Consider the following 26,263-nt stretch of genomic DNA (forward strand, 5'->3'; position numbering starts at 1 on the left):
TTTCACTCTGCTACATCAATTAGAAAATTAATGTTTCGAAGAAAATTTCATTTTTCCCCTGAATCTAATTTTAGAACATTTGACTTTGATTTATGCAAATATTATACATATCTATAATACAAAAGAAAAATTCATGTAAATTATATCTGAGGGAAATGTATTGATTTCTTTTTTTTGCGATTTGATAAATATACAAAAAATTGCTACTTATTTGTGGGTATATACAATAGATAATATTGGCTATTATCGACAGGTACAAAATTATTATGCAAACGTATTAATAACAGATAATTGCTAAAAAGTAATGTAAAAATTTTTAATATGTACGAAGAGTGTACGCTAACATGATGAAACGAATAATTTATTATTTAGTAAGTTTGTTTATTGTATTTACGTTACACACCTATAAATACAAAAGTACCGTTTTATAATAAAATTCAAAATTTTAATTCATGTAACCTTTCTAAAATTTAGTTAGAATAAATTGGACATTTGTACTGAAGTGATAAGTGAAAATTTCTTAATAACGTATCGTTGTTCGTATTTTATTATACAATCAATTATAAATTTACTTAAAAAATAATTTTTGTAAGTTACAAGTATACTATTGTTAATACTTTATCGCGTCTAAATTGAAGAATTTACTTGATAAATACAATTTCTTCTAAAATTGCATATCAACGCGAGAATTATTATTTTAATGCTTTTATTGTTTTCATATATTCATTTCTTATATCAATTTCATTTAATAATGAGTTTGCAAAATTACTAGGATTAGCATTTTTGTGTAGAAAATCAGAAACTAATAATGATGGAGGTTTACCACCACCGTGTGCTAAACATTCCCAACGATATTTCTCACCAGCAACTCTACTCAGAGGATCGTGTTGAAAGTATGTTTGCCAAATCCAAGAGGCTATTGCACGTGATATTAAATAAGAATAATATTTGGCACCGTATCCGACTAGATGAGAAAATCGCAACTGCCATGCCTACAGACAAAAATAATGAATAATTATCATAAGCAATATATCCCATATTCATAATAATTTTCTTCATTTTTAAGAAAAGAATACATACTGTATTTTCAATGTATGGTAAACCATAATATTTTTCTTGAATATCTTTTAAAATTTCTGTAGTAGATCTTTCTATTTTATTACTATGATAAACATGATCTAACATACTATAAAATACTTGATTTTGCAGTTCTGATGCGCAAAAAATATATTTCGAAGCGCATAACTTTTTTAACAAATTATCTGGCATTTGCTCGTTCGTTTGATAATGTTTTGCAAACATAGATAGTACCTAATCAAAATATCAATTAAAATTTGCATAAGACTTTACTCTGATAAATTTTTTATTGTACATAAGCTTACTCGTGGATCGCCTGCAAAATATTCCATTAACACGCTCGGTACTTCTGCAAAATCTGTACTGCATCTGGTACCTGTCACATGTTGATATTTTGTTCTACCTAACATAGAATGTAATGCATGTCCCATTTCGTGAAATAAATTATCAACTGAGGATGGATTTAGTAAACATGGATTAGACCATTTAGGTGATGGTAAAGATAACATTAAAACAACTATAGGAGTCTGAAAATATACATTAATGTCAAATTATAAAAGTAAATAAAAAAAGTAACTTCATTTTTTTTTTTTTCTATGTCACCTGATAAGTTCCATTGGACAACTGTTTTCCACCTCTAATAGCAAAATGACAATCTTGATTAGGTTTTCCTTTTCTTTCAAAAAAATCACAATAAATGTAACCCAATGTTGTTTCATCTTTATCAATCACAGCTAATTTATGTATATTTTGTGCCCATACTTCACCACATAAAACTGGTGCAGATTCCAGTCGTATTCCATATAATGCTTGTACAAGATAATTTAAACCATCCATACAAGAGCCAAGAGAAAAATATGGAGCAAACTCATTGTTGGAAGTATTTAACCATGTCTTTTTAGCCATTGAGATAAAATAGGCTGTATCCCATGGCATCAAATCCTATACAATATAAATAAATTGTTAACTGTCTTCACTAATTATAAAATTAATTTATTTCTGAAAAAAGAACGAACTTGTTTTATAGACGATTGAATATCTTTCATTTTTTGCATCTCTTGAAAATCTTGCATCGCTTTAATTTGTAAATTATCATTCAAAATATTAAGAAAATCATTTACTGCTTCAGGTGTTTGTACTGTACTACCTTTTACAGCTCTGTGGAAAGAAATAATGTCTGAATAACAAAATAATATTGCATTAAATATAATATTCATTAGTAGAGAATGTTTCATTAAAATTTAAATAGAATTACCTGTGGACATATGTAGGAAATCCACATATTTGTGCCAATTGATGTCTACAATTTAAAAGCTTAACCAACAAATACTCCTGTTGTTTATCAGGATATAAGAATAGTTTGTAAGCTGCTTCACGAACAATAGTATTAGATGAATCTGTATAAAGTCCACTTACTAATATCTGACCATTGTGTATCTCAAAACTGAGAAAATTAGCTAATGTAAAATAATGGTGGCAACATATAGTAAAAATATTTTCATATATCTTTTAATATAAATATTAATAAATTGGATATCATTATACTCACTTTTGCCTGATACTTTCTGGCAAAATATCAGCCCTTATAGAGCGTGTAGTAACAGCACCAGCCATAAATTTCTGACCTGTCTTAATAATAAATAATTTATTGAAAAAATAAATATAATTACTAATAAATTAATAATACAATATGTATATACTGAGCTTACTTGTAGGATATTGTCATTTAACATAACAACTTGTTTTCTTTGTTCTTCTGGCAAATGAATACCACTTTGTTCGAAATCAAACAAAAATAGCTTGGCAACATGATCATCAATGGGAGAAGTTTTTAAAATGTCTCCATTCTTTACAACATGCTGTAATGCATTATATAAGTCACTGTGAGTATTAAGTCTGTTAAAAAAATAATATAAATAATGTTAATAATCCAATTGCAATTATTAACAAATGAATAGATTTAAATTACATACTTTTCAACGACACTACTTAGTGATATAGAAGCATCCTCCGCAGCTTCAATAAACTCTATATTTGGATGTGCAATTCTAATGAATTCTGCTAAATCTGCAACTTTACACAAAGTGTCAGACAATTCATCAAATATCTCTACCATATTTCTCTTTCTGTTAACATCAGTTACTTCAGCTATAAGTAAATCAGTTTGAGTAAATGCACGATCCTTCAACGTTTTAAATCCGCTTGCATCTTTAAGTTCAGGTATACCAAATAAACCCTATAATATAAAGAATATTTAGTGATGTACTTAAACTATGTATTTATAAATTTTATTAGATAAAATTGAACTCACAGTCTCCTTTTTGGACAAACTGAATCCATGTTCTATTTTTGTAATAGAATTGAATGCTGTTGCTAAAGGTGACCATGTATTTACATGCCTATACATTTTGAGAGAGTTCAAAGAATACTTGTTGAATGGCATCATTTTGTTTTATTATTTATTTAATTAAAATATTAAACAAATGTAGATATATCTGCCAGTCTACAAAATACGAAATACGTAAGAGATTAGAATAAATTAATTCAGACACTTTTATTGAGGTTATAATCTATGATTCGCGTATAAAATATATATACATATATATATATATTCTCTATATATTATATTTTATTATATATATATATATATATATATATATATATATATGTATTATATATAAAAGTATAAAACATTTCATAAAGAATATAATTAGTATACAATTTTTTCAAATTTATCTTCGAATACAATTATTTTTTTTTTTATGATTAGAAACAATAGATGGGTACTTCATCTTATTTGTACATTTTATACAGTCTTACGCATAATGCACTGCTTTTCTTAACAAAGATTACTTTCACACATATATTAGGTTTGTTCTTTTATTTTAATTATATATTTATTCTTTCTTTTGTTTTTTGGTGAACGATGGCGGCGTCATAGTCTGACGACGCTGCGCAATGTAGACATGTAACTCTTTTTAAATTAAAAAATAAATTGAATATGTAATGAAGTTAAAAAAATGAGAAAATCGAGAATTTCGTAACTGATAAAGATAAAGAGTTAATTATTAACAGATCCTTTGAATGATCATTGGTGGAATTTTTATAAATATGCAGTTAAATGTATAAGAAAAATTTTTTGAATTTAACAATTTTCAAGGTTAACCAAAGATAACAAATGGTAAGAAATAATCCTATGCTTTATCTATCCGTGAATAAACGTTTAGTTTAGTACAATATTATATAATTACATACATATATATGTATATGTATATATATATATATATATATATTTTTAGTCATTATGGATGACAATACATTCCAGTGGAAGGGATGTGCTTATGTATATAAGGACATACTCGACGTTTATACTCCTACGTATATTTACTGACAGATTAAATATATACAAAAATTTCTGAATTTTTTTGTATTTAATACTTAATATTTTTTGTTTGTTTTTTTTTTAATATTTATGTTTTTGTCACGTTAATTTTTTTGACTCAATATTTTCATCATTTATTTACAAATTATTAAGTATATATATATATATGTGTTTTTTCACGTATGCATAATATATGTATAATATGTGAAATATATGTGTGTATGTAGTATATTGGAATTTTGTTCTTGTTTTCATTTTCTCATTTATTATAATTTATATGCATATTATGATTTTGTTAGTTAATAAAGTTTATATCACATAAAAGATTGTTAAAATAAAATATTATTAATAGTCGAAAACTGGACTAGAGGGAAATTTGTTTGATGCTGTGAGGCAACTAGCAGAGAGTGAAATTCAACTTATTAAAGCTATTGAGGAATCTACCATGGATTGTCAAAGAAATACTACGGATATGAAATCTACAACAAAAAAAAAGAATACCAAAAAATCATCTAAACTTTCAAATGTAAGATTGATTGATCATATTAATTTTATAATGTATTCAATAAATATATAATAATAATATATTTCAATAATTTTTATTTTAATTTATTTGTTATTATGAATAGGTTCGACCGTCTGCCGCTTTATTGGCAGCAAAACAAGAGGCAGTACAGCGCAAAATATTACAAAATAAAAAGTCTAACACAAACTTTGTATACGACATTTATCAAAAGATAAGAGATGCATATAGTATTGTGCATAAGGAAACTGGTATTGTTTATGATCATTCTATGGAGGAACATAAATGTTTGTGGGATGAGAATTATCCTGAATGTCCAAATAGATTAATAAGGATTTTAGAAAGATGTAAAGAGTTAGAATTATTGAATAGATGTAAATTAATTTCAACCAGATATTGTACAGAAAATGACATACTTCAAATGCACAGCCAAAAACAAATAGATATATTAAAATCAACCAGTGGATGTATGGATTTGGACAAATTGGAAACATTGTCTTCTAAATATGATGCTATATATATACATCCAGTAGGTAGATTATAGATAATAATCTTAAGGAATTAAAATTAATTAATTTATTTTTCAGTCCACTTATAAATTATCTTTATTGGCTGTAAGTTCAACAATAAGTTTGGTAGAAAGTATTTGTAAAGGAGATATACAAAATGGCATGGCCATTATCAGGTAGAATGCAATTATTTTTCAAAATCTTTTAGATTATTTATTGTCTTTAATTCCATTATATTTCAGACCACCTGGACATCATGCAATGAAATCTGAATATTGTGGATATTGTTTTTATAATAACGTGGCTATTGCAGCAAAAAAAGCTTTAAATGATAATTTAGCAAATAAAATTCTTATTGTTGATTGGGATGTACATCATGGACAAGCTACTCAACAAATGTTTTATGATGATTCACGGTATTATTTTGATTAATAAATAATTATTTATTTTAATAAATAATTATCCATTTTAAGTTTATAATTAAGTCCAGTGAGAATTATATATTTATTAATATTACTTTATATTTTCTTTTTAGTGTAGTTTATTTTTCAATACATCGTTATGAAAATGGAACATTCTGGCCTAATTTAGAAGAATCTGATTTTCATTACATTGGTAAAGGTTTGGGAGAAGGTTATAATTTTAATATACCACTTAACAAAACTGGTATGACAAATGCTGATTATATTGCAATATTTCAACAAGTTTTATTACCAATGGCTTATGAGGTAAATAATATCAATTTTCTTTTTAAATATTAATTTAGAGACTTTATATCAAAAAATGAAATGCTTCCAAATTATAAAAGAACATAATGTAGAATTAATACAATATTTATTATAGTTTCAACCTGATCTCATAATAGTCTCAGCTGGTTATGATGCAGCATTGGGATGCCCAGAGGTAAAATAATAGAATTTATTTAACTATTGTTTTATTTTTCCTATCCTAATTCCATCCAGATCTTATTATTATTTCTGTTGGATTTGATTCTACGCTTAGAGATGAAAGAGTTAAGAAAAATGATTTATGTATAATTTTCGACTACATTCTTATTATTTATTTTTACTCATGCATATTTTTTCTAAAAATTATCATCATGCATTACTAGAATAGAAACTTAAATATAATATATATGTATACGTGTATATATTTTTTATGATGTAAAGGGTGAAATGGAAATAACACCTGCATGTTATGCACATCTATTGTCATCTCTATTGAGTTTGGCAGCTGGAAAGGTAGCTGTAGTATTGGAGGTATATTTCATAAATTACCTATGTAATCTATTTATATAATTAATTTTAGAAACTGATAATCAATGTATTTATGTTGATAGGGTGGTTATTGTTTAAAGTCATTGGCTGAAAGTGCTGCACTAACTTTGCGAACATTATTAGGTGATCCATGTCCTATGTTGCAAACATTACAATTACCATCATTAAGGTAAAAAAAACCATCATTATAGTGAAATAAAATATTTAACAAGAAAGTTAATTCATATTACATATTACATGTATTTTTAGTATACGAGACACGATTTTAAATACTATCTACATTCATAAACAGTTTTGGAAATGTTATCAATATCAAGAACAATATAGTATTAATAATAGAATTGACAGAAAAGAAGAAAATAATGATCAACATTTGCCTGTTGTTAATTACAAGTAAGTTATACTATAGTATATAAAGTATAAAAAAAATTTATTATCTCTTGTATACTTATATAGGGGAGAAGTATATAAGCCAGATATTTATGAAACAAGAAATTGTTATCCTGTACAAAGTAAAAATACTCTTGAAGCATTAGATAAAAAATTAGATTCATTGATAAAATGTAAGTCCTTCGTTATAATAACATTAATTTTATATTTTGAATAATAATATATTAAAAAAAAGTATTTTTATAGTTACAAATTTATCCAAAGCACCTAACAAAGTATGTATTGTATATGACAATAGGATGTTGAAACATTGCGATACTATTAATAACACACATCCAGAAAAGCCAAATCGAATTTTAAGCATTTATAAAAAACATGAAGAACATGGTTTATTAGAGCGGTGCTATTTACAACAAGTATGTAATTTTGATTTATTTAATTTATTAATATGTACATACTTAGAATAAGACATCTGAAATTAATAACTGAATTATACATTATATTTGATAAAGGGAAGAGTGGCAACAGAGGAAGAAATATTATTAGCTCATTCACAAGATTACATTCATGCAATAAAAAAGACAGAATCATTTAAAACCAAAGATTTGGAAAGGCAAGCATTAAAATATAATTCTGTTTATTTGCATAATGAAACATGGTTTTCTGCTTGTGTATCTGTTGGCTCATTACTTCAAATTGTGGACAATGTATTAAATGGACAAGCACAATCTGGAGTTGCAGTAATAAGACCTCCAGGACATCATGCAGAACCAAATCTAGCATGTGGTTTTTGTATTTTTAATAATGTTGCAGTAGCAGCAAAATATGCTCTAAATATTCATAATGTAAAGAGGTAAAAAGAATTATTTATTATTTAATTTAATTGAAAATTGTAATATAGAAATTGTAATATTAAAATATAGAAGTGAAAGAGATTAAAATTATTTTCATAATTTTCAGGATATTAATAGTAGATTGGGATGTACATCATGGAAATGGAACTCAATCTATTTTTGAAAATGATCCAAATGTACTTTATATATCCATTCATCGTTATGACAATGGAAGTTTTTTCCCACATTCTAAATACGGCAATTATACTTCTGTTGGGTCAGGGTTAGGAGAAGGTTATTGTATAAATATACCATGGAACAAAGTGAGTATTGTACTATATAATTTTAATTTTTACCTTTCTAACAAAGATTTGTTATTGTTATTGTTTTTTTCTCCTAGAAAGGAATGGGAAATGCAGAATATATAGCTGCATTTCAACAAGTTGTTATGCCAATTGCTTATCAATTCAATCCAGATTTAGTTCTAGTCTCTGCAGGCTTTGATGCTTGTATTGGAGATCCACTAGGGGGTACGTGATAATATATATATAAAATATTATTAACACAATCATTGAATGATATAAAAAAAAATATTTATTTTAAGGATGTACAGTAACTCCAGAAATGTATGGACATTTAACACATTGGTTATCTTCTTTGGCAAATGGACGTATCATCCTTAGTCTGGAGGGAGGTTATAATATAAATTCAATTTCTCATTCAATGGCGATATGTACAAAAGCGTTACTTGGTGACCCATTACCCTTGCTAGATGCTTCGTTAATACCATGTTCAAGTGCAATACATTCTATAAATAATGTGTTAAAAACGCAAAAAAAATATTGGCCCAATTTAATGTTCAATTTATCATTGCCAAAAGAAAATCTCACGAAAATTGCTACTTATAAAAAGATGAATGAGCAAGTTAGAAATTCTAAATTTAATGAACATTCAGAATCCAAAATTGCTTTAGAGGGCATTGAAAATGAAAAATTGGATATTAAACTTTCTTTTAATAAAAATAGTATGAATTTAGTAACGGATGAAGAGATATTGAAACTTCAAAATGAGATAGAAAATATAAAAATTAAGAATTCAAAAACTATGAAGGAAATAACGACTACAGAAATAGCTAGAACATGTGTAAATAAGGATCAACAAAAAGAGAGACAGAGAAGAGAGACTGCAGGAAGTTCTAACAATGCAAGTAGTAGTAATGATTTTGGAGAGAATAGAGGAATTTATGATGGAGCTGCAGCAACAAGTTTAACCGATTATCTCTCTGATAATCTGCAGGTAATGATTTTTTATTACTGCAACTTTTTTTTTAGTTGTTTCTATGATCGCATTAAAATATAAAAATTTTATATATAGGCATTAATAGCTGGAGAAATGTTTGCTGTTATACCATTGCGCGATTGTCCACATCTAGATACTGTTAATGATGTACCATCTCGTGGTATTGATGTACATTTACCATGTATGGAATGTGGTAGCAATGTAGAAAATTGGATTTGTCTACAATGTTACACCGTACATTGTGCAAGAAATATCAATCAACATGCATTATTACATGCTGATGAAACTCAACATCCTTTGACTCTAAGTTTTAGTGATTTATCAGTTTGGTGTTACGGATGTGAAGCTTATATTGACAATCCGGTAAGATATTTTAATATTATAAAAAATAAGAATTCTATGTAAATATTTATTACAATTTTAGAGATTATATGCGGCTCGGAATGCAGCACATCAAAGTAAATTTAATCAAGATTCACCATGGACTTATGAGGGACAATGAATTAGTGCCATATTTTGGTTATGATTACGTGTAGCTGATATTGATAAAATTAGAAATTTATTGGAATGTTATTATTTAGTATTTTTACATATTATTTTTACTAAATTCTAAATAATCTGTCTTTACTAAATTTTTAACAAAAATTGCTATTCTTTTACAAAATAATCTATATATAATTAGGAATAGAAAAACGAATATATATGAAATATGAAATATGAAATATAATATGTTTGCAATATGATACTAATTTTATCACTATTATTAATAACTAGTACGCTCGAATTTAACATATATTAAAATATTCTTCTATTGTAATATTAGGAATCTGATTATGTTGATTTAATACATTGCCAAAATATAATGAAATTTATTATGTATAAATAATGTAAAGTTTATTTTACTAAGGAAATAGTGGATAATTTTAGAAAGAAGATATTTTCTTAAACAGCAAATATTTTCATAGTCTCTATATATGTCAGGCGACTACAATAATTAATGAATACATATATATATATATATATATTCATATATATATATATATATTCATATATATATATATATATATATATATACGTAAAAATACATTCGCTTATAAACATATAATTTTTTTTATGATAAATACTTATACTTACATTGCAATATTTACAAAAATCTAGTCGACATTCTTATGTAACCATACTTTATAAACATAAATAAAAAGCAAGTAAAATTAAATTAATTTTGTACTTTAAACTTACAGTTTGATAAAATATACAATGCATTTATAATACAAGAAAATAATTGTTTCAAGTAATTATTAAAAATTTTATATTTTTGTTTTTGAATAGATTTTCGTGATGATAAAATATAGAATAATTTATTTATTACTTTTTCTATGTAAACACTGAATTTTTAGTCTTTTTTACAAATTGTGTTGATTTTTCAATCTTGATTAATGCTAATCTAAACTGTCGAAAAAACATAAATATATCATATATAAGTTGCTTTATTGAACTCTGATTAAAAAGGCTATTATTCTGTATATTTATATGTCCAAGAATTGTTTTTAATGATGGCAATTTTTCAGTCGAAACGTGTGGATATGTCCATACAATATAATACTTAAATAATAGAGTATTATTTTGGAAATATTCAGCAAATTCTTCTACAGCACTATAAGGCAATGTATAATACAATCTATATGGTATTCTTTTGTATTTGAATTTTTCTTCACATTCCTGAAGTTTTTGTGTAATACTATTATACACTTCTGTCATATTCTTCGAACCTTGTTCATAAAGATAAAAGTCTTTGGTCAAGCGGTACTTATGATTGTCACTACTAACATATGTTTTATGTGTATTTCTTAAATGTAAAAGTGCAGTTGGTATGGGATATATATACGATGTATATAAATGTATATGTGTGAGATGAGGTTTAGCTTTCAATTCAGCACTCATATGTGATGTTAGAGGGAAAACTCCAGCTTGATGCACAAAACCATAAAATAAACATAATATGATGTTAAAAAAATACCAAATAATTTGCAGCTTTGTAAGCTTAAATATTTTTTGTGGCATATAATTAGTTCGATTATTTTTTTTAATATGTGAGGTAATATCGACTCCAGGTACATGATATAACTTTGGAGCATATAAGAAAACCAATGGTAATATCACAGGTATTATAAAACGAGGTTCTTGATGGGGAAAAAAAGATAATAATGCTACAGGAACAATAAATGATGTTGTCATTAAACTAACTATACTTTGTATCCGTGGTAATTCCAGCCATTTTCCTTTTAAACCACTGCAAGCAATTAATACTCATTAACATGCATGCTACTTTTGAAAATATAAATATTATAAAATTTACAGTTTAGAAAACTAAAATTATGTATAATAATGCATTTTAATTATCTTAAATTTTTATATTATTATATTAAAATATTCACCTGAATGACATCCTTGCAAATGTAAGTAATCCAATAATTCCAAGTACATTGTATAATAGAGGTATGTTTAATAAAAAATGCAAAAAGCGTGGATGTAAACCATGATTTTCTAAATTTTTAGAATTGGCATTATATTTTAAAAAATTAAGTGGTGTCACTACAAAATTATTCAAACTAATATCCAAATTTCCTATCTCTCCCATTGTTAAGTAACCAAAGTAAAAACTATCAACTATGATAAAGAAAATAGCAGCAGGTATGCCACAAAGGATAAAAGTAAATATTCTTATATGAAAATGAAGCAAACCAATAGTTCTTGAACCAAGACCTCTTTGTAACCAAAAAAATACAGGAGGAAATGCAAATGCAACAAATGTTGGTCTGTTAAATATACCAATAACAGTAATGGTAGCTATTTTAAAACAATGATTTAAAGAATGTGAAGGTAATGATCCTAAAAGTTTATAATATTTAACACGTTCCACTCCATTTTTAGCTTCATCATATTTGTTTGAAAGATAATCACTCTGTATAATGACCTAAAATGACAAAAGTTTGTTATTGTTGCGCTTATTTTATTATATATTTGTAAGCGATTTGTTCAATTATGTTTCCTACGTTTGTTGAAATGGAATTTTATACCTTTTCTGAGTATACCATGCATTGTGAGGTATAGAATAATAGTAAAGAAGTCAATATTAATTCAATGGAATTTGAAAACACACGTGTAGCATAAGTTAACGTTACATATGAACTTGCAAATGTAATCAATCTCACTTTATAGTTTTGGCCACACATACAACATATCTTATATAGGCAGTAATCCGATACGAATGATAAAATACACATAAAGAGTCTTGGAAAGACTATAAGATAATATGGTGATATTAAGGATATACCAAAGAAATAAAATGCATAGGATGAAAGAAATTTTAAAACTGAATAGGATGTGCCCACAATTATTTGCGGTATAAAAACAGTTCGAATGGGAAATGTTGCATTATATTCCCATGGTTTGTAAACATCTATGTCAAAACGATCTCCTGTAAGAGTAAACGCTTCATCGTACATTTGTCATGAAAATTTGGACCTGATAAACCTACTACAATAAAAAATAGTTACCTGATATAACTTCTATAGCTTGAAAATATTCATCCGGATGTATATATCCAGTTTGTGGAATAAAAGTCAAAAAAATTCTAAATGCAGCTAAAATCCAATACAATTTCATTTTTCTTTTTATAGGCGAAATAGGTTTGTATTCATCAATAGATCTGCGATATTCGGTTATGTGACGCATTATTTTTGAGTAAGGAAATATCATGAATTAATAATTTAATAGTTATAACTTCGAAAATTGTCATTCAATCATCGAATTAGATCGTGTATATTCAATTTGCCTCATAATAACAAATGAATTAATTTTACATATTAATACATCCTTTTAATAACGACATAATTTCTAGTGCAACTTAAATTATGTTAAAATTTTAATTATATCATAAATGTTAACATCACTATATTAAATTATCAATGTTTTCTGATAATTTCATAAAAACCGCGATCGTTTTTTATCACCGTCAGTACTGTCAGTAAATCTCAATATTTACTCACTGTCAGTCAGTACTGCCAAGATGACACAAAGCATAGATCATTACGTGTGTTACGAATAGCATAGTCTCATAGTAAAAATATCGAACTCTAGAGGATAAACAGATAAACGTTATGTCACTATAATTTCTCCTTTTTCTTAGGGATATGTGATTGGCCAATATGTTTCCGTAATGTCATTGGATTAATGATGTAATATAAAATAAATATCACAGAAATACAATTATCTATGATGTATTACGTATTATTAAAAAAATTCTTTACTTAAAGTATTTAAGATTATATTATATTATATATTATATTGAATAAGACAAGGAGAGATAATATATTCTTATATGTTTACCTATTTGTTGACTATAGTTCTACTATTCGATAACGGGATAAACACGTTAGCAGGGTTGCCAGACAAATTCTCACACGAGGAAACACACGACGTCATATTATCCCCACTACGACTTTACTACGTCACTTGTGTCACGTGACATAAGATATGTATCGTCATACGTCGACGTGCCTCTAATCTAACCTAATCTTAATAATTACTACATACTGCTACTTTTTACTACTACCATTCGTTTTTTCCCTTGATCTGGTAACGCTGCACATTAGTAATTTGACATTATAATGTAACACATGAAGCTTTATTATTTGTGCTGTGAAGTTGGATACAGTTATATGTATTTATATGGTAATTTGTTGTTTGTAGTGAAATGATATATAATGTTTATAAAAAACAAAAATATTTAAAAAACAATTAAATTGTGCAACTTGGTGAAACACTTGTTATTATAAACGGATTATACATACGCTATTTAATACGCGTAAGTAATTAATAATGATCACAATAATATAACCTAAATTGTATTGAACTATTTTCTATACAATTGACAACAATTTGATTACAAAGTATGTTTTTACGTTAAATATAATATATTGAAATAAATATAATCATTTATATTTGTTATTTAAATATATTATAAGAATATCAATTGCGGAAATTCATATATTTAAGTGTACTTTTAAATTACTGATTATTATAGTAGATTGTAAGAAATTTTATTTATATAAAATTTAATTTATCTTATTATATTTTAAGAGTTAAAATGCCATGCTGGTACTATGAAAAAAAAGAATTACGGAATACTCCATCCGTTCAGGATGGGATTGATTATGAAACGGAGTGTAGATATAGAAAAGAAGGTGCTCGTTTTATAATAGACACAGGCACAAAAATGGATTTAGGATATAATACAATGGCAACGGGTGTTGTTTATTTTCATAGATTCTATATGTTTCATTCGTTTAAAAATTTCCCAAGATATGTAAGTAATGTATTAATTTTAAATCTATGTCATTATAAATCTATCAGACAGTCCTGGAGAACTCTGATTACTTTTTTATTGTATAGGTTACTGCATGCTGCTGTTTATTGTTAGCTGGTAAAGTAGAAGAGACACCAAAAAAATGTAAGGATATTATAAGAACAGCCAAAACTTTATTAACTGAACAAAAATTTATGACATTTGGAGAAGATCCTAAGGTACAAAAAGCGTTCAAGCTTATAAATTATTTTCCAAGAATTATCTAATCTTATCACCTAATAAGATGTTTATAATATTTTATGAATATTTCTTGTCATTTACTGCTTCTTCATTACAGGAAGAAGTAATGACTATAGAAAGGATATTATTGCAGACAATTAAATTTGACTTGCAAGTAGAGCATCCATATAGTTACCTGTTGAAATATGCAAAATGTCTTAAAGGTATAATTTAGCAAAGTTAAATGTATTTTAATTAATTGTAAATATTCTTAAAAATTATTTTATTTACAGGTGACAAGAATAAATTACAAAAAATGGTTCAGATGGCTTGGACATTTGTCAATGATAGGTATAATAAGTATTTTCATAAATCCGTATAAAAAGAATTGTAGTAACTTACTTCTTTCTATTTTTTGTTTTTCATTTTTTTTTTAATTTACAGTTTATGTACAACATTATCTCTCCAATGGGAACCAGAAATAATAGCAGTTGCTCTCATGTACTTAGCAGGAAAATTAAGCAAATTTGAAGTATTAGATTGGAATGGAAGACAACCCAAACATTTACGTTGGTGGGATATGTTTGTTGAGGATGTAACTATGGATCTTTTAGAAGGTATCTATTTGAAATATATTTATATGTTAAATTAATTATCGTATTATATTTAGTATTATACAGTTATACTAATAATACGTATTCACAGATATTTGCCATCAAGTATTAGATTTATATTCTCAAGCAAATAATACCAAGCCCCCTGATTCTCCGCCTGTAATACCATCTAATGAACAAAATAGAGAGAGAATTGCTCCACCTCCTATAGTAGACTCTGCATCAAATACACCAAATGGTAAATAAAATATAGAATAAATACAAAAATTGTTTTTTTTATAACAATAATAAATTAAAATTTTTTATTTTAGTGACTCCTGGAAAAGCCTCTAAAATTGAAGTAACTACAGTTGCTGCAAATGGTTGTACAGCTGCAGATACTACAGATGGTATCAAACCCGTAGATGCACCGACACATTTTCCGACATATCCTACAAATTTTGCTCCAGGCAGTACAACTTATCCACCAGTATTTCCACCAGCAAATGTTTCTGTACCTCCTCCTCCTGTAAATACTATAAATCATATTGTGCCAACAATGCACCATATTAATTCATCTACCCCTATTCGGCCTACACCTCCTGGTCCGAATGCAGCTCAACCATTTCAGCCTTATCCTTATCCAACGAATGCATCGTATTTTGCACCTAATGCTTTGGTACCACCTGCTACTACTCAACGTACCTATTATCCACCACAACCTTAACATATAATTACTATTTATTAATTGAAAATTACTTTATTAATTAAAAAATATTTTATAATTTATATTAGAGTTGTAGATATCATAATAATTTAGTTCTTATAAATATTGTAAATATAGCAGTATTATTGCTACTATTTCTATATACTTGTCAAATTTTAGGTTTAATATAAATTTATATGTTTATAGGAATAAACGATTTATGGGAATTCCTTTGAGAAAGTGAAAATGATAAATCAATATTTTATATGTAAAGATTTCCTTTATTAAAAAAGCTCTTCCCAATAAATGTAATATTGTGTAGATCTTGATTACTTATTTCTGCGAATATTTCGATAAGGGGTTCTGCAGCTAAGGAATCTAACATGAAATTGTCTGTATATAAAACATAAAGAACAGACTGGTATTCCATCATTTGAGCAAAAGATAAAACTAAAAATAAATACATATTTTGTTATTATTAATTGTAATATTAATTTTTTATTTGTAATAAAATTAGTTACTAACTTCCTGCCGCAACTCCATATATAATATTTGGCTTTTCTAAGATTTCTTTGTGTGACTTGCACAGATCACTTGCATTCTTTGTATATAAGCATCGTAGAAAAGAAGGTACATTTGGTATGTTTGCACTTTTATATTGTGATACGTGTCTCCAAGTTATTAAATATATACTTTTTGAAATGGACAAAATGTCGCTTATCTAAAGAAACCAATAACATTTAATATTGTATAAAAATAATTTGACACTAACCTTTATTAATATTGTATAAAAATAATTGAACACTAACCTTTATTACAAATTCACCTGCAAGTTTTGTATCGAAATTGCGTGCTATAATACAGACATAAAGATCTTCATTAACTTGATATATTACGGCAAGTTCCTTATTACACTCATCTTGTATATTACATATTTCTTTAGCATCATGACATAAACCCTCTTTTAAGAAATCTGAAATAAAGATTCCATATAAAAGAATGATGGAATATCACACTAGAATAATTTCATATTCAATAATATGAAAAATATTAATATACACTTTTCATGTCAGTACCAATTATTATTTCTCCTTCTACTATTATAAGCTTCTTCATAGATACAGGTTTATCCTTTAGCCAATTAATATTAATTTGCCTGAAAGTAAAATTGAGTTTATAAATGAAAAACAAAAAAGAAAAAATTTTTTTAAGGTTATGTTATTGACAAGATAAATAACTTACATTTCTTCTTCCAATTCATCAGTTAATTCCTCTCCCTCATTTTCATCCCAAAATGCTCGAGATGATGGGAATACAACCTCTCCAAAATAAGTAGCCATTTTTTAACGTTTAATAATTTGTTCACTCGAAAATACCGTCTTCATACAATGACTCGCAATTCATGTGGAGTATTTCACCATTTGCTACACATACATATGCATGTTTACTACATTCAAGTCACATGATACTTCTCTTGAGTTTTATTAAAAATTATTTATTAAAGACCATTATACACACGTCTCTAATATAAAAAAGTATAAAATTCCTTATTGTGTTGTAATATGACACGTTATGTACCATTACATAAATCTACATCACATTCATCTATTATAACTAATTTCTACAAATTTTATTCAAATATTTTAAAATTTTTTGTTCATAATAAGCTTGAAATAACATTGTATTAATAACCTTCAAGCTTATGTCAATGTAATATAATTAATAAACTTAAATGCGATATGATTTTTGTGAGATTCCAACTTTTTTGATTACAGCTTTTCTGTAACTACTTAATATCTATACATATACATATACATATCATATATATATACATGTATTTTTCTTAAGTTTAATATATATACTATAAAATATAAGATTATTATAAAGATTTGTTTTATACAATAACAAACATTGTATATAGATGTCATGCAAAACTCTCTTGAGATCTCAAAATGAAACATACTAATAAATTTTAGTACTATAAATTATTTTTCATATGTTACAATAAAAAAATATTTAAAATACGCGATCTATAATCATATATTTTACTCTCGAGCAATATTGTTCCCAGGCATAACCATAACGCAATTTACAACGTCTATTGTCTCGTATTGCACGATGCATTAACACTATAGTGCAACATAATGGAGCATAATAAGGTAAAATTTCATTTGTCATACTCAAACAAGATACAGACCATTGCATTATAATATCACCCAAATAATTGGGATGTCTTACATATCCCCAAAGACCAGATACTATTAATTTTTTTCCACGTGATGTTGAAATCGTTGTTAAATCTGTAAAATAAAAAACTTATGTGTAAAACACTTGTATCCTCTCATATCTTTATAGATATATAGCTAGTTGACATACGATCTAATGCAGAAGATAATGGATTTTTTCTAAATTCATCCTTTTGAGAATTACTAATTCTGTATATAATGTATCCAATAATAAAACTTAGGATAGGTATTGTGAAGAAATAGTTTATTTGTGTTCTGTAAAGATAAGAATGTTAAAAATATTTTGTATGTATCGTTATTATATCAAGATAGCATTTATGAATTACCTTCTAAACAACATGTATCTAGATAAAATAGTTGGTAGAAAAGGATAGAGTAAATGACCGACGCACAGCATATATCCAGTACCTTCGTACATAATTTCAAAGGATGTCAAAACAGTTGATTCGTACATTAACATATCCATACTATAAAATATTTGTAAAGAGGATACTAATAATTCTGCTAAATTAATATCCTTCAGGTCCAAACTACTACTGTTTTCTAATGATTTAATTATAACAGATAAATTTACAATAATCTGCAAAATATAAGAATATAATTAATAGAAGAAATAATTATTTATTATATATAAAAAATATTAAGAAAAGAAAAAAAAAATTATAATTACTAATCCAATCACTGAAGCACGTAATAAAATTATTTTTATGTCCAAAAAGCCAAGTCTGGGATTAATTTCTCTGCCTTGCCAGAAATTATATATAATACTATTAGTTGATGCGCATATATTAAGACATGCAACAGGTGCTTTATTTGCTTTAATATATAAGAATATAGCTATAATTGTTCCAAGAATCCATCCACTAGTACTCAATTGTAAAGAATTTTCTAAAATAAAGTCATGAAGTTTTAATTTTTTATATACACATATGCAGAGTATGGCCAGTGATAATGCAGCACATAAAAATCCTAAAAAGAAATGAGAAATTAAAAGGCAATATAATTAATTTCTTTTTAACATAAATATAGCAAAGATAATAAAGATGTGTAAAAAATGCAATTATCATACCATTCATACGATACTGTAATCTACCAATTTTACTTTGTTGTCCGTAGATGCACCTCCCAATTGGAATAAAAGAAAAAATAGTCAGTAAAAGTAAAAATGACAGGTATCCAAAAAATGAATAAGCATTGATGTATAACTGTAGGTCAATTGGTATTTCTGGATACGCCAATTTATACATGTCTTTTGAGCAAAGTAATTGTGGTGCAATTATAGTTAGAGGTAAGACAAACAAAAGAATATAAGTTCCGAACCATCCTCCCCATTCCTGAGGTTCATTAACTAAATTTATTTTATTTTTATGTTTTTCTATTATTAATTCTGATTCCGTGTTTCCTTCAAATTCTATTGGTTTATTAATCAAATCCTAAAATATTGTAAATTTACACGATTTATGACACATAATATATACTTTTGTAATATAAAAAAAAAAAAAAAAATTAAATTTTAATAATATGCTATAAATGTTTGGACAAGTATTTTTAAGCCTACGCATAAATATTAATATTTTTAAATCTTTACTTATACAGCATATTATTAAAATTTATTCATATAAATTAAGGACATTCTGTAAACATATATTTAAAGAATGTATAATATGATAAGTACTTGTTCTCTCTGTACAGAAAAGCCTCTCTCCTTTCCATCAGTTATATCATGTAATAGAGATTTTCGTTCCACTGGTAAAGAAACAGCTCTATCAAAATTTCTGGTAAATGCTGTGAATTTATGCAACGATTCCATTTTTGGTGTGCTAGACATACGTATCGATCTTCGTGACACAGCTTCAAGTTCTTTCAACCGATAATGAAGTGGCATTGTATCAGTTTGATTATCATTAAAAGTAGAGTTTCTTGTTACGATAGTATTTTGCTCATTATTAATTTTTTCTATAACACAAATCTCGATTAGATTTTAACATTCAATATAAGTTCATTATAATCATACAAAATTATAATGATAATAAATATAATTACCAGTTGGAAACTCTATTCTGGGAATAGATACTTTGGCATATTTTGTATTGCGAAATGGAAGTTTCCTTTTATTAGCATTTGGAGATCTTGCAGGTGATCGTGCTGGTGATCTAGCAGGTGATCTTGCCGGTGATCTTGCAGGTGATCTTGCAGGTGATCTTCTAGAAGAACGACCAGTAGATGATTTTCTGCTAGGAGAATATCGGGATGGACTTTTTCTTCTTACTCTAGTACTCATTCGAACTGCATTTCTAGAAGTTCTTTCTAACTGCATAATAATAAGAGAATTTATTAATTTTATATTATTATTATTATTATTCAAGCATTAATATTATTTTACTTTTAGTAAATACTCACCATTTCACTATTATTTACATTATGTTCCATGATTTTTGCTTTTTATAATTCGTATATGCGTATCCAATGTATATGTCTATATATATATATGTATGTATCACTTTTATTCCAGGTTTATAATTTTTTATAATAATATTTATATATAAGGCAGGTACCTCTTTTGTCCTATTAAAAATTTATTTATAATCAATCAGAAGAAACTGTGTTCCACTAGTAAGCATTGTCTTACATAATATTCACATCTATTAATATAACGTCTTTTATTATGAAGAAAATAAATGAAACAATTGATAATGGAAAGAAAAATTAATGAAATATTGTAATAATATTTTGATTACAACAAGATATTGAGTTTCCAAATTGTAAGGAATATCAAAATTGAATTAAGCGGCAAAACTTGAATCGATGTTTAACGGCTTTAAGAATGAACCGATGATATTTTAATAACTTACATATATTTCTTATTGAAATAGTAATAATTTTATCATCGAATCCACGACGTTGTAAAAATAATAATTCTTTTGTAAATCACAAGGTTATAATTAAAACTATCTTTTTGCATCATAACACTGAAACGCGAAAACCACACGCTGAGTATTCTGAAAAATATATAATAAACACCACGCGAAGTCCAATGTCCGTTAGCTGTGCGTTCACAAATGTATCATCTTTTACGGATTCTAATGGAGTAATGTACGAAGCAGCCAATAAAAATCAAAGAATTTTCAAATATTATATTCAATAAAAATATTTATCAAGCAACGAATAATAAATATTTTTAATTATTTAATAGAATTATTGTTGATGATTAATGGATAAGTTATTAAAACTATGTCATAGACGACATTAACATTATTGTTGCTGATTGGTCAGATTTAAATTAAATCTAACTCATATATATGTCGAACGCACCTATCATCTATTAGAGTGAACATTACCGTACATAATAGATTTAAAACGATTTCTTATTTGGCATCTTATTATTTTATAACCTTATTTTTATATTTTGAGATTAAATATAATAAAGATATATATATATATATACACGCGAATTTAATCTTAATGTTAAGTAAAAAATTAAAAATGTGGACATTCGTTGGTATGCTTTAAATTTTATTAAAATAATCGATTAATTTTGGATCAAAAGGCACTGATAATAAGATTATTAATTAGATGATGGAAATGAATAAATTTATGATCGAATCTGCGACTCGTGAGTCTCTCAGTGAAAACGAATTTTTGGTATATAGATACATATATACACACATATATATATATATATATAATTTTTTTCCTTTTTCTCTTTGCAATTTATAATTTTTGAAGGAAAAAAATAACAAATTTTTTGTTCGCAAATAGAAATATATTTTTGTTGTAAATCCTGTTTATAATTATGTCGACAAATAATTCTTTTTTTTTATACGCCAGTTTAAAAAAATACTTTTGACAATTTTCATTATCCATTATAGATATCTTTGGAAAATATTTTAAAATCTATCGAGGATAAACTTCAAAAATTTGTGAAGAGTGCTCCAAAACTTTTGACAGATCCCGAATTGGAATCTGGATTGCGTACTATAGAAATTGAAGGAGAAAAAATACATGACTTTCTTCATTCGGTTGTTCAATCTTATTTAAATAGTAGAAAAGGTTCGCAGAATTATTTGTTTTATTTATATATCTCTCTTTCCTCCCACAATACAACTTCTCTTTATTACATTATATTATACAAGTATGTATATATATATATATAATTATCGTAATATGTATGTATATATATATATATATGTATACTATATATATATATATATATATATATGTATATATTACGATAATCATTATCGCATTTATACACGTATATTACTGAACATATTTACAATATATAATAAATTTATACACACAAACACACATAATGCATTAAATTGTACACTATACACATATGTGTAATAATTGCATGTTATGCTGAGAGATTACTACTTGCATTTATCATATAGTAAATTTATAATTTTTTTTTTTTATTTATCAATTTAATCGTAAGCAATAATGATTATATATTAATTATAATTTATTATTTATTATATGGTAAATAAATTGTATGCAAAAATATGTTAGTAATTGCGTAAACACATTGTATATTCATATGAGATATATATATATATATATATATATATATATATATATATATCATGTTCTAGATGAGAGGGAACCAGGGCTACAATACAAATATGAACAAATGGAAGAACAATTACACATTCAGGCTACCGAATTAGAAAAAGCAATCGAGGAAACGCAAACCCTTAAGATCCAAGTACTGCACAATTTCTTTATTTAATAATTATAACATATTTTCAACGAATTCATCTATATGTATATCTATATATATATATCTCCCTTTTTTCCCAAAATTAAAAATTAAGATCTCATTTGAATTAATTATATGCAAACTTACCTTCGTTTTATGCAGATATTAAACCAAAGCAATTTTTGCGCGAGTTTAGGCGCAGTATTGGGAAATTTAGCGTGGCGTGCGTCTCGATTTCCAGAAATCGTTGATATTTGGGTATCAGGTGTAAGCTATTAATGATTATATTTTCTTTACTATAAGTTATCGCGTTTGACTTCGTACGATTATAAGAGAACACTTTGTATAGCTCCAGAATAAAGTAAGAGAGTTCCTGTCGATAGTGAGCGGAAGTTTCGTGGCATTTATAAGCACATACGAGACGAGTATACCGCCTACGAACAACGTCGAGTATCAGTTCGTGTTAGGATTATTGGGTATTGTCACGAATATATCATCGACGCCGAAGGGCAGAGAGTTTCTTATTACCAGTCAGAATGGGAGGGATCTCGTTGAGAAAATCATCAAATTTATGCCTAATTTCTTATCGATAGCATCGGGAACGCATTCGTTAATGAGGTAAACTATAATCTAATATTAATAATTTTCTTTGAGAATTGTTACTCGCTCGTATCGTTGTTTCTGTATCGTTTTATTTTTACATACATATCTATCGAATTTTTACGAATAGACGTTTATATTCTTAAAAATAGACATTAGACAATTTCTTAGAATAGAGATACAGTCGATGATTAAAGCAAGTTACATTCATAATATTATCGCAAAATGAAATAATTTCTAATATGTTAAGGATTCTGTTAGGTTTCTATTAAATTTATTGGAATAATATTTAATTAATTAATTAATTTATTGAAAATAATTATCAATTTATTTTCATAAATAGAACATAATTATTGTCTTTATAAATGACGATGAGAAATTATTGAGTTTAAATTTAATTCGTATATAGAACGATTTGAAGGATTTAATTTTTTTTTGGTTTGTTTTCTTTTTCGTTTTCTCGTTTTTTTTTTTTTTTAATCAATTCTTCTTTATAGATTGATGCTGATGATATTGTATAACGTGAGCATGAACAATACCGGTTTAAGCTGTTTGTTCGAGTTTCGCGTGGCTGGAGTTCTCAGTCGCTGTTTGGAAGAGGATACTTTATCGGAAGAATTGCAGCTGTTATGCTTGCGCATTCTCCAATCAATTACCTACGATCTTAAAGATCCGAAATATATCGAGGACCTAACCACGTCGATTTCTATTAGGAATATTAAAAATATTGTTGTCAATGGACAGAACGAAACGTGTTCGATTGCGAAAGAAGTTATTAAACAATTGCAAGAGTCTTTAAGATTCAAAGTGATTCAATAAAAAAAAAAAATAAAAGAAATAAAAAAAAGAAAAAAAAAAAAAGAAAGAGAAAGGAAAAAGAAAAAAAGCAAGAAAAGAAAAATCTACTAAAAAATAGAATTAATCTTCATTTACATCGCCTTTTTAAATATCTTTTATAATGATCAATATTTATCATACAAACGGTAATAATAATTCGAATTCGTTTGGAAATAGTACAACGACCTTTCTCTTGACGTTTAAAAGTTAATACAAGGAAAAAATCGTACTCTGACAAACAGTCTGATTCACTGTTCTCTTTCATCTTATAGAAATATATATGCATACGTAATATCTCGCTTCGTCAAAGGAAGCGGTTGGATCTGCACTGTTATCGAACGTGCCTCAAATTCTTCTTTGCTTTACGGTATGTATGTATGTACGTACGTATTTCTCGTATATATGTGGGCCTATGTAGAACTAGATTCTCATATCAGCAGCGCGTTGCAGTAAAATACATATAATGTACTGCGCAAATAATACCACCAGTTGGTATAACGTAAATTTCTATCTAACGAACTATCTCTCTTACGACCACATTATCAAATACGCATATATATATATAATATATAAATGTTCATATTTATCATACATTTTGCTATGCATTACTCAATAACGTTTAAATTATGAAATATCAAAGTGTCGTAATTTAAAATTGAAATGAAGTTTAAGTACTTTTAACAATTTCATCGAATTGCATTGTTTAAAATAGGATTAGAAAAGAGACGACGATAAATAAAAATCTGTAAGCATCGAATCGATATGCATCGCCATGTTTAATATGTACCTGTGTTCTATTCAATGAACTCAACGTGAACAGTAAAGAAGATAAAGAGGGTGCAATGGACCATATTAAAAAGCTTTTAGTAAAGGCGTAAATGAATAGCGGAGGTAGGTTCCACAACTCAAAATCGTTCTTTCGAATATACAGGCATCTTCACAGAGCAATTTTGCTTCATTAAATAACTCGTCTCTGTGCTAACATAAGTTGTACTTTAACGAAGTATAAATGCGCGCGTGCGCTCATGTGTTTAGCAAGCAGACCACTTTATGAGAAAAAGAGAAAGAAAGAGAAATAGAGAGAGAGAGAGAGAGAGAGAGAGAGAGAGAGAGAGAGAAAGAGAGAGAGAGAGAGAGAGGGAAGAGAGAGAGAGAGAGTACTCTCTTCCACTTCGACCTCTTGATCCAGATATGATATAAGAGTCTTTTGAAAGATTTTAGAAAAATCAAGTTTGTTGTTGATAGTATAATATCAAAGATTGACTCCGGAACGAAAAGAGAATTATGATATAAAACCGATATGAGTTTAAACAAATATGAATTATGTTCAGGGGACTGATAAATAGAAATAAACGCGTATCATTTCTAACGGATAAATAATTAAAAATCAAAAATCAAATCAAATAAAGAAAATTTAAGAGAATGATAAAAGAAATGATAGAAACATTTGTGGAGAGGAAAATACAAAAGAAAAAAGAAAGAATATAGTCCTTCATAATTGTTTATGTGTTCTGGTCATTTCCAAATAGCAAAATTATGCACGTTAAAGGAATAGGGAGTAAAAGCGAGTTTGCCTGGCCTGTAATCGATCAGCGAGAAGAAGGACCCTTAGCAGAAGAGAGAGAGAGAGAGAGAGAGAGAAGAAATAGGTATAGAGGGCGTATAGGTATCGAGATAGCGCGTGCTCTCGGCGCCGGCGTCG

The 26,263-nt window shown here is 26.9% G+C and overlaps 7 protein-coding genes across 16 annotated transcripts; 3 read left to right on the forward strand and 4 right to left on the reverse strand.

Moving 5' to 3' along the window:
* Nucleotides 1-432: 432 nt before the first annotated feature.
* Nucleotides 433-13,752, reverse strand: LOC118446253 (mitochondrial intermediate peptidase). Of its 3 annotated transcripts, none has more exons than XM_085659838.1 (11): nucleotides 13,680-13,752; nucleotides 3,389-3,580; nucleotides 3,051-3,313; nucleotides 2,787-2,973; nucleotides 2,627-2,706; nucleotides 2,333-2,521; nucleotides 2,094-2,235; nucleotides 1,681-2,019; nucleotides 1,383-1,604; nucleotides 1,081-1,311; nucleotides 433-992 (listed from the first exon to the last, which is right to left on the reverse strand). In XM_085659838.1, the coding sequence occupies exons 2-11, from the start codon at nucleotides 3,521-3,523 to the stop codon at nucleotides 693-695; spliced, it is 2,088 nt and encodes a 695-aa protein (XP_085515964.1). In that variant the 5' UTR covers nucleotides 3,524-3,580; nucleotides 13,680-13,752; the 3' UTR covers nucleotides 433-692. The 3 variants fall into 3 exon arrangements, with proteins under 3 accessions (XP_085515964.1, XP_035732592.1, XP_035732594.1); XM_035876699.2 differs by lacking the exon at nucleotides 13,680-13,752 and adding an exon at nucleotides 3,898-4,029; XM_035876701.2 differs by lacking the exon at nucleotides 13,680-13,752 and adding an exon at nucleotides 3,881-4,023.
* Nucleotides 3,279-10,196, forward strand: HDAC6 (histone deacetylase 6). Of its 5 annotated transcripts, none has more exons than XM_085659837.1 (18): nucleotides 3,279-3,297; nucleotides 4,812-4,985; nucleotides 5,089-5,511; nucleotides 5,570-5,667; nucleotides 5,734-5,907; nucleotides 6,027-6,219; nucleotides 6,335-6,394; nucleotides 6,661-6,750; nucleotides 6,831-6,937; nucleotides 7,018-7,161; nucleotides 7,225-7,331; nucleotides 7,405-7,574; nucleotides 7,671-8,011; nucleotides 8,119-8,314; nucleotides 8,392-8,521; nucleotides 8,596-9,287; nucleotides 9,366-9,653; nucleotides 9,715-10,195. In XM_085659837.1, the coding sequence occupies exons 2-18, from the start codon at nucleotides 4,905-4,907 to the stop codon at nucleotides 9,790-9,792; spliced, it is 3,372 nt and encodes a 1,123-aa protein (XP_085515963.1). In that variant the 5' UTR covers nucleotides 3,279-3,297; nucleotides 4,812-4,904; the 3' UTR covers nucleotides 9,793-10,195. The 5 variants fall into 5 exon arrangements, with proteins under 5 accessions (XP_085515963.1, XP_085515962.1, XP_035732577.2 ...); XM_085659836.1 differs by lacking the exon at nucleotides 3,279-3,297 and adding an exon at nucleotides 3,929-3,947; XM_035876684.2 differs by lacking the exon at nucleotides 3,279-3,297 and adding an exon at nucleotides 4,117-4,258.
* On the reverse strand, nucleotides 10,637-13,752 carry PIG-Z (phosphatidylinositol glycan anchor biosynthesis class Z). The gene is made up of 5 exons (XM_035876703.2): nucleotides 13,680-13,752; nucleotides 12,848-13,426; nucleotides 12,368-12,768; nucleotides 11,726-12,264; nucleotides 10,637-11,580 (listed from the first exon to the last, which is right to left on the reverse strand). The coding sequence occupies exons 2-5, from the start codon at nucleotides 13,047-13,049 to the stop codon at nucleotides 10,665-10,667; spliced, it is 2,058 nt and encodes a 685-aa protein (XP_035732596.2). The 5' UTR covers nucleotides 13,050-13,426; nucleotides 13,680-13,752; the 3' UTR covers nucleotides 10,637-10,664.
* Nucleotides 13,753-13,921: 169 nt separating this feature from the next.
* On the forward strand, nucleotides 13,922-16,338 carry CycK (cyclin K). Its single transcript, XM_035876714.2, has 8 exons — nucleotides 13,922-14,157; nucleotides 14,433-14,658; nucleotides 14,745-14,876; nucleotides 14,996-15,101; nucleotides 15,171-15,228; nucleotides 15,322-15,494; nucleotides 15,583-15,729; nucleotides 15,803-16,338. The coding sequence occupies exons 2-8, from the start codon at nucleotides 14,440-14,442 to the stop codon at nucleotides 16,195-16,197; spliced, it is 1,230 nt and encodes a 409-aa protein (XP_035732607.1). The 5' UTR covers nucleotides 13,922-14,157; nucleotides 14,433-14,439; the 3' UTR covers nucleotides 16,198-16,338.
* Nucleotides 16,339-16,423: 85 nt separating this feature from the next.
* Nucleotides 16,424-17,559, reverse strand: PSMG1 (Proteasome assembly chaperone 1). 2 transcript variants are annotated; one of them, XM_035876722.2, is made up of 5 exons: nucleotides 17,419-17,559; nucleotides 17,253-17,332; nucleotides 16,986-17,149; nucleotides 16,702-16,897; nucleotides 16,424-16,626 (listed from the first exon to the last, which is right to left on the reverse strand). In XM_035876722.2, the coding sequence occupies exons 1-5, from the start codon at nucleotides 17,514-17,516 to the stop codon at nucleotides 16,439-16,441; spliced, it is 726 nt and encodes a 241-aa protein (XP_035732615.1). In that variant the 5' UTR covers nucleotides 17,517-17,559; the 3' UTR covers nucleotides 16,424-16,438. The 2 variants fall into 2 exon arrangements, with proteins under 2 accessions (XP_035732615.1, XP_035732614.1); XM_035876721.2 differs by having other exon boundaries at nucleotides 17,238-17,332.
* LBR (lamin B receptor) lies at nucleotides 17,465-23,606 on the reverse strand. 3 transcript variants are annotated; one of them, XM_035876709.2, is made up of 10 exons: nucleotides 21,275-21,424; nucleotides 20,823-20,987; nucleotides 20,466-20,733; nucleotides 20,098-20,378; nucleotides 19,492-19,855; nucleotides 19,093-19,391; nucleotides 18,749-19,002; nucleotides 18,553-18,677; nucleotides 18,374-18,476; nucleotides 17,465-17,600 (listed from the first exon to the last, which is right to left on the reverse strand). In XM_035876709.2, exons 2-10 carry the CDS (start codon nucleotides 20,850-20,852, stop codon nucleotides 17,591-17,593), a joined length of 1,734 nt encoding a protein of 577 aa, XP_035732602.1. In that variant the 5' UTR covers nucleotides 20,853-20,987; nucleotides 21,275-21,424; the 3' UTR covers nucleotides 17,465-17,590. The 3 variants fall into 3 exon arrangements, with proteins under 3 accessions (XP_035732602.1, XP_085515886.1, XP_035732600.1); XM_085659760.1 differs by lacking the exons at nucleotides 17,465-17,600; nucleotides 21,275-21,424 and adding an exon at nucleotides 23,272-23,606 and having other exon boundaries at nucleotides 18,012-18,476; XM_035876707.2 differs by lacking the exon at nucleotides 17,465-17,600 and having other exon boundaries at nucleotides 18,012-18,476.
* On the forward strand, nucleotides 21,999-26,161 carry LOC118446260 (heat shock factor 2-binding protein). The gene is made up of 6 exons (XM_035876717.2): nucleotides 21,999-22,064; nucleotides 22,292-22,472; nucleotides 23,018-23,130; nucleotides 23,287-23,391; nucleotides 23,474-23,742; nucleotides 24,222-26,161. Exons 1-6 carry the CDS (start codon nucleotides 21,999-22,001, stop codon nucleotides 24,541-24,543), a joined length of 1,056 nt encoding a protein of 351 aa, XP_035732610.2. The 3' UTR covers nucleotides 24,544-26,161.
* Nucleotides 26,162-26,263: the final 102 nt, after the last annotated feature.

Source organism: Vespa mandarinia, chromosome 10 (genome assembly GCF_050613455.1).
Source record: "Vespa mandarinia isolate Hongniang chromosome 10, ASM5061345v1, whole genome shotgun sequence".
NCBI classification, from domain to species: Eukaryota; Metazoa; Arthropoda; class Insecta; order Hymenoptera; family Vespidae; genus Vespa; species Vespa mandarinia.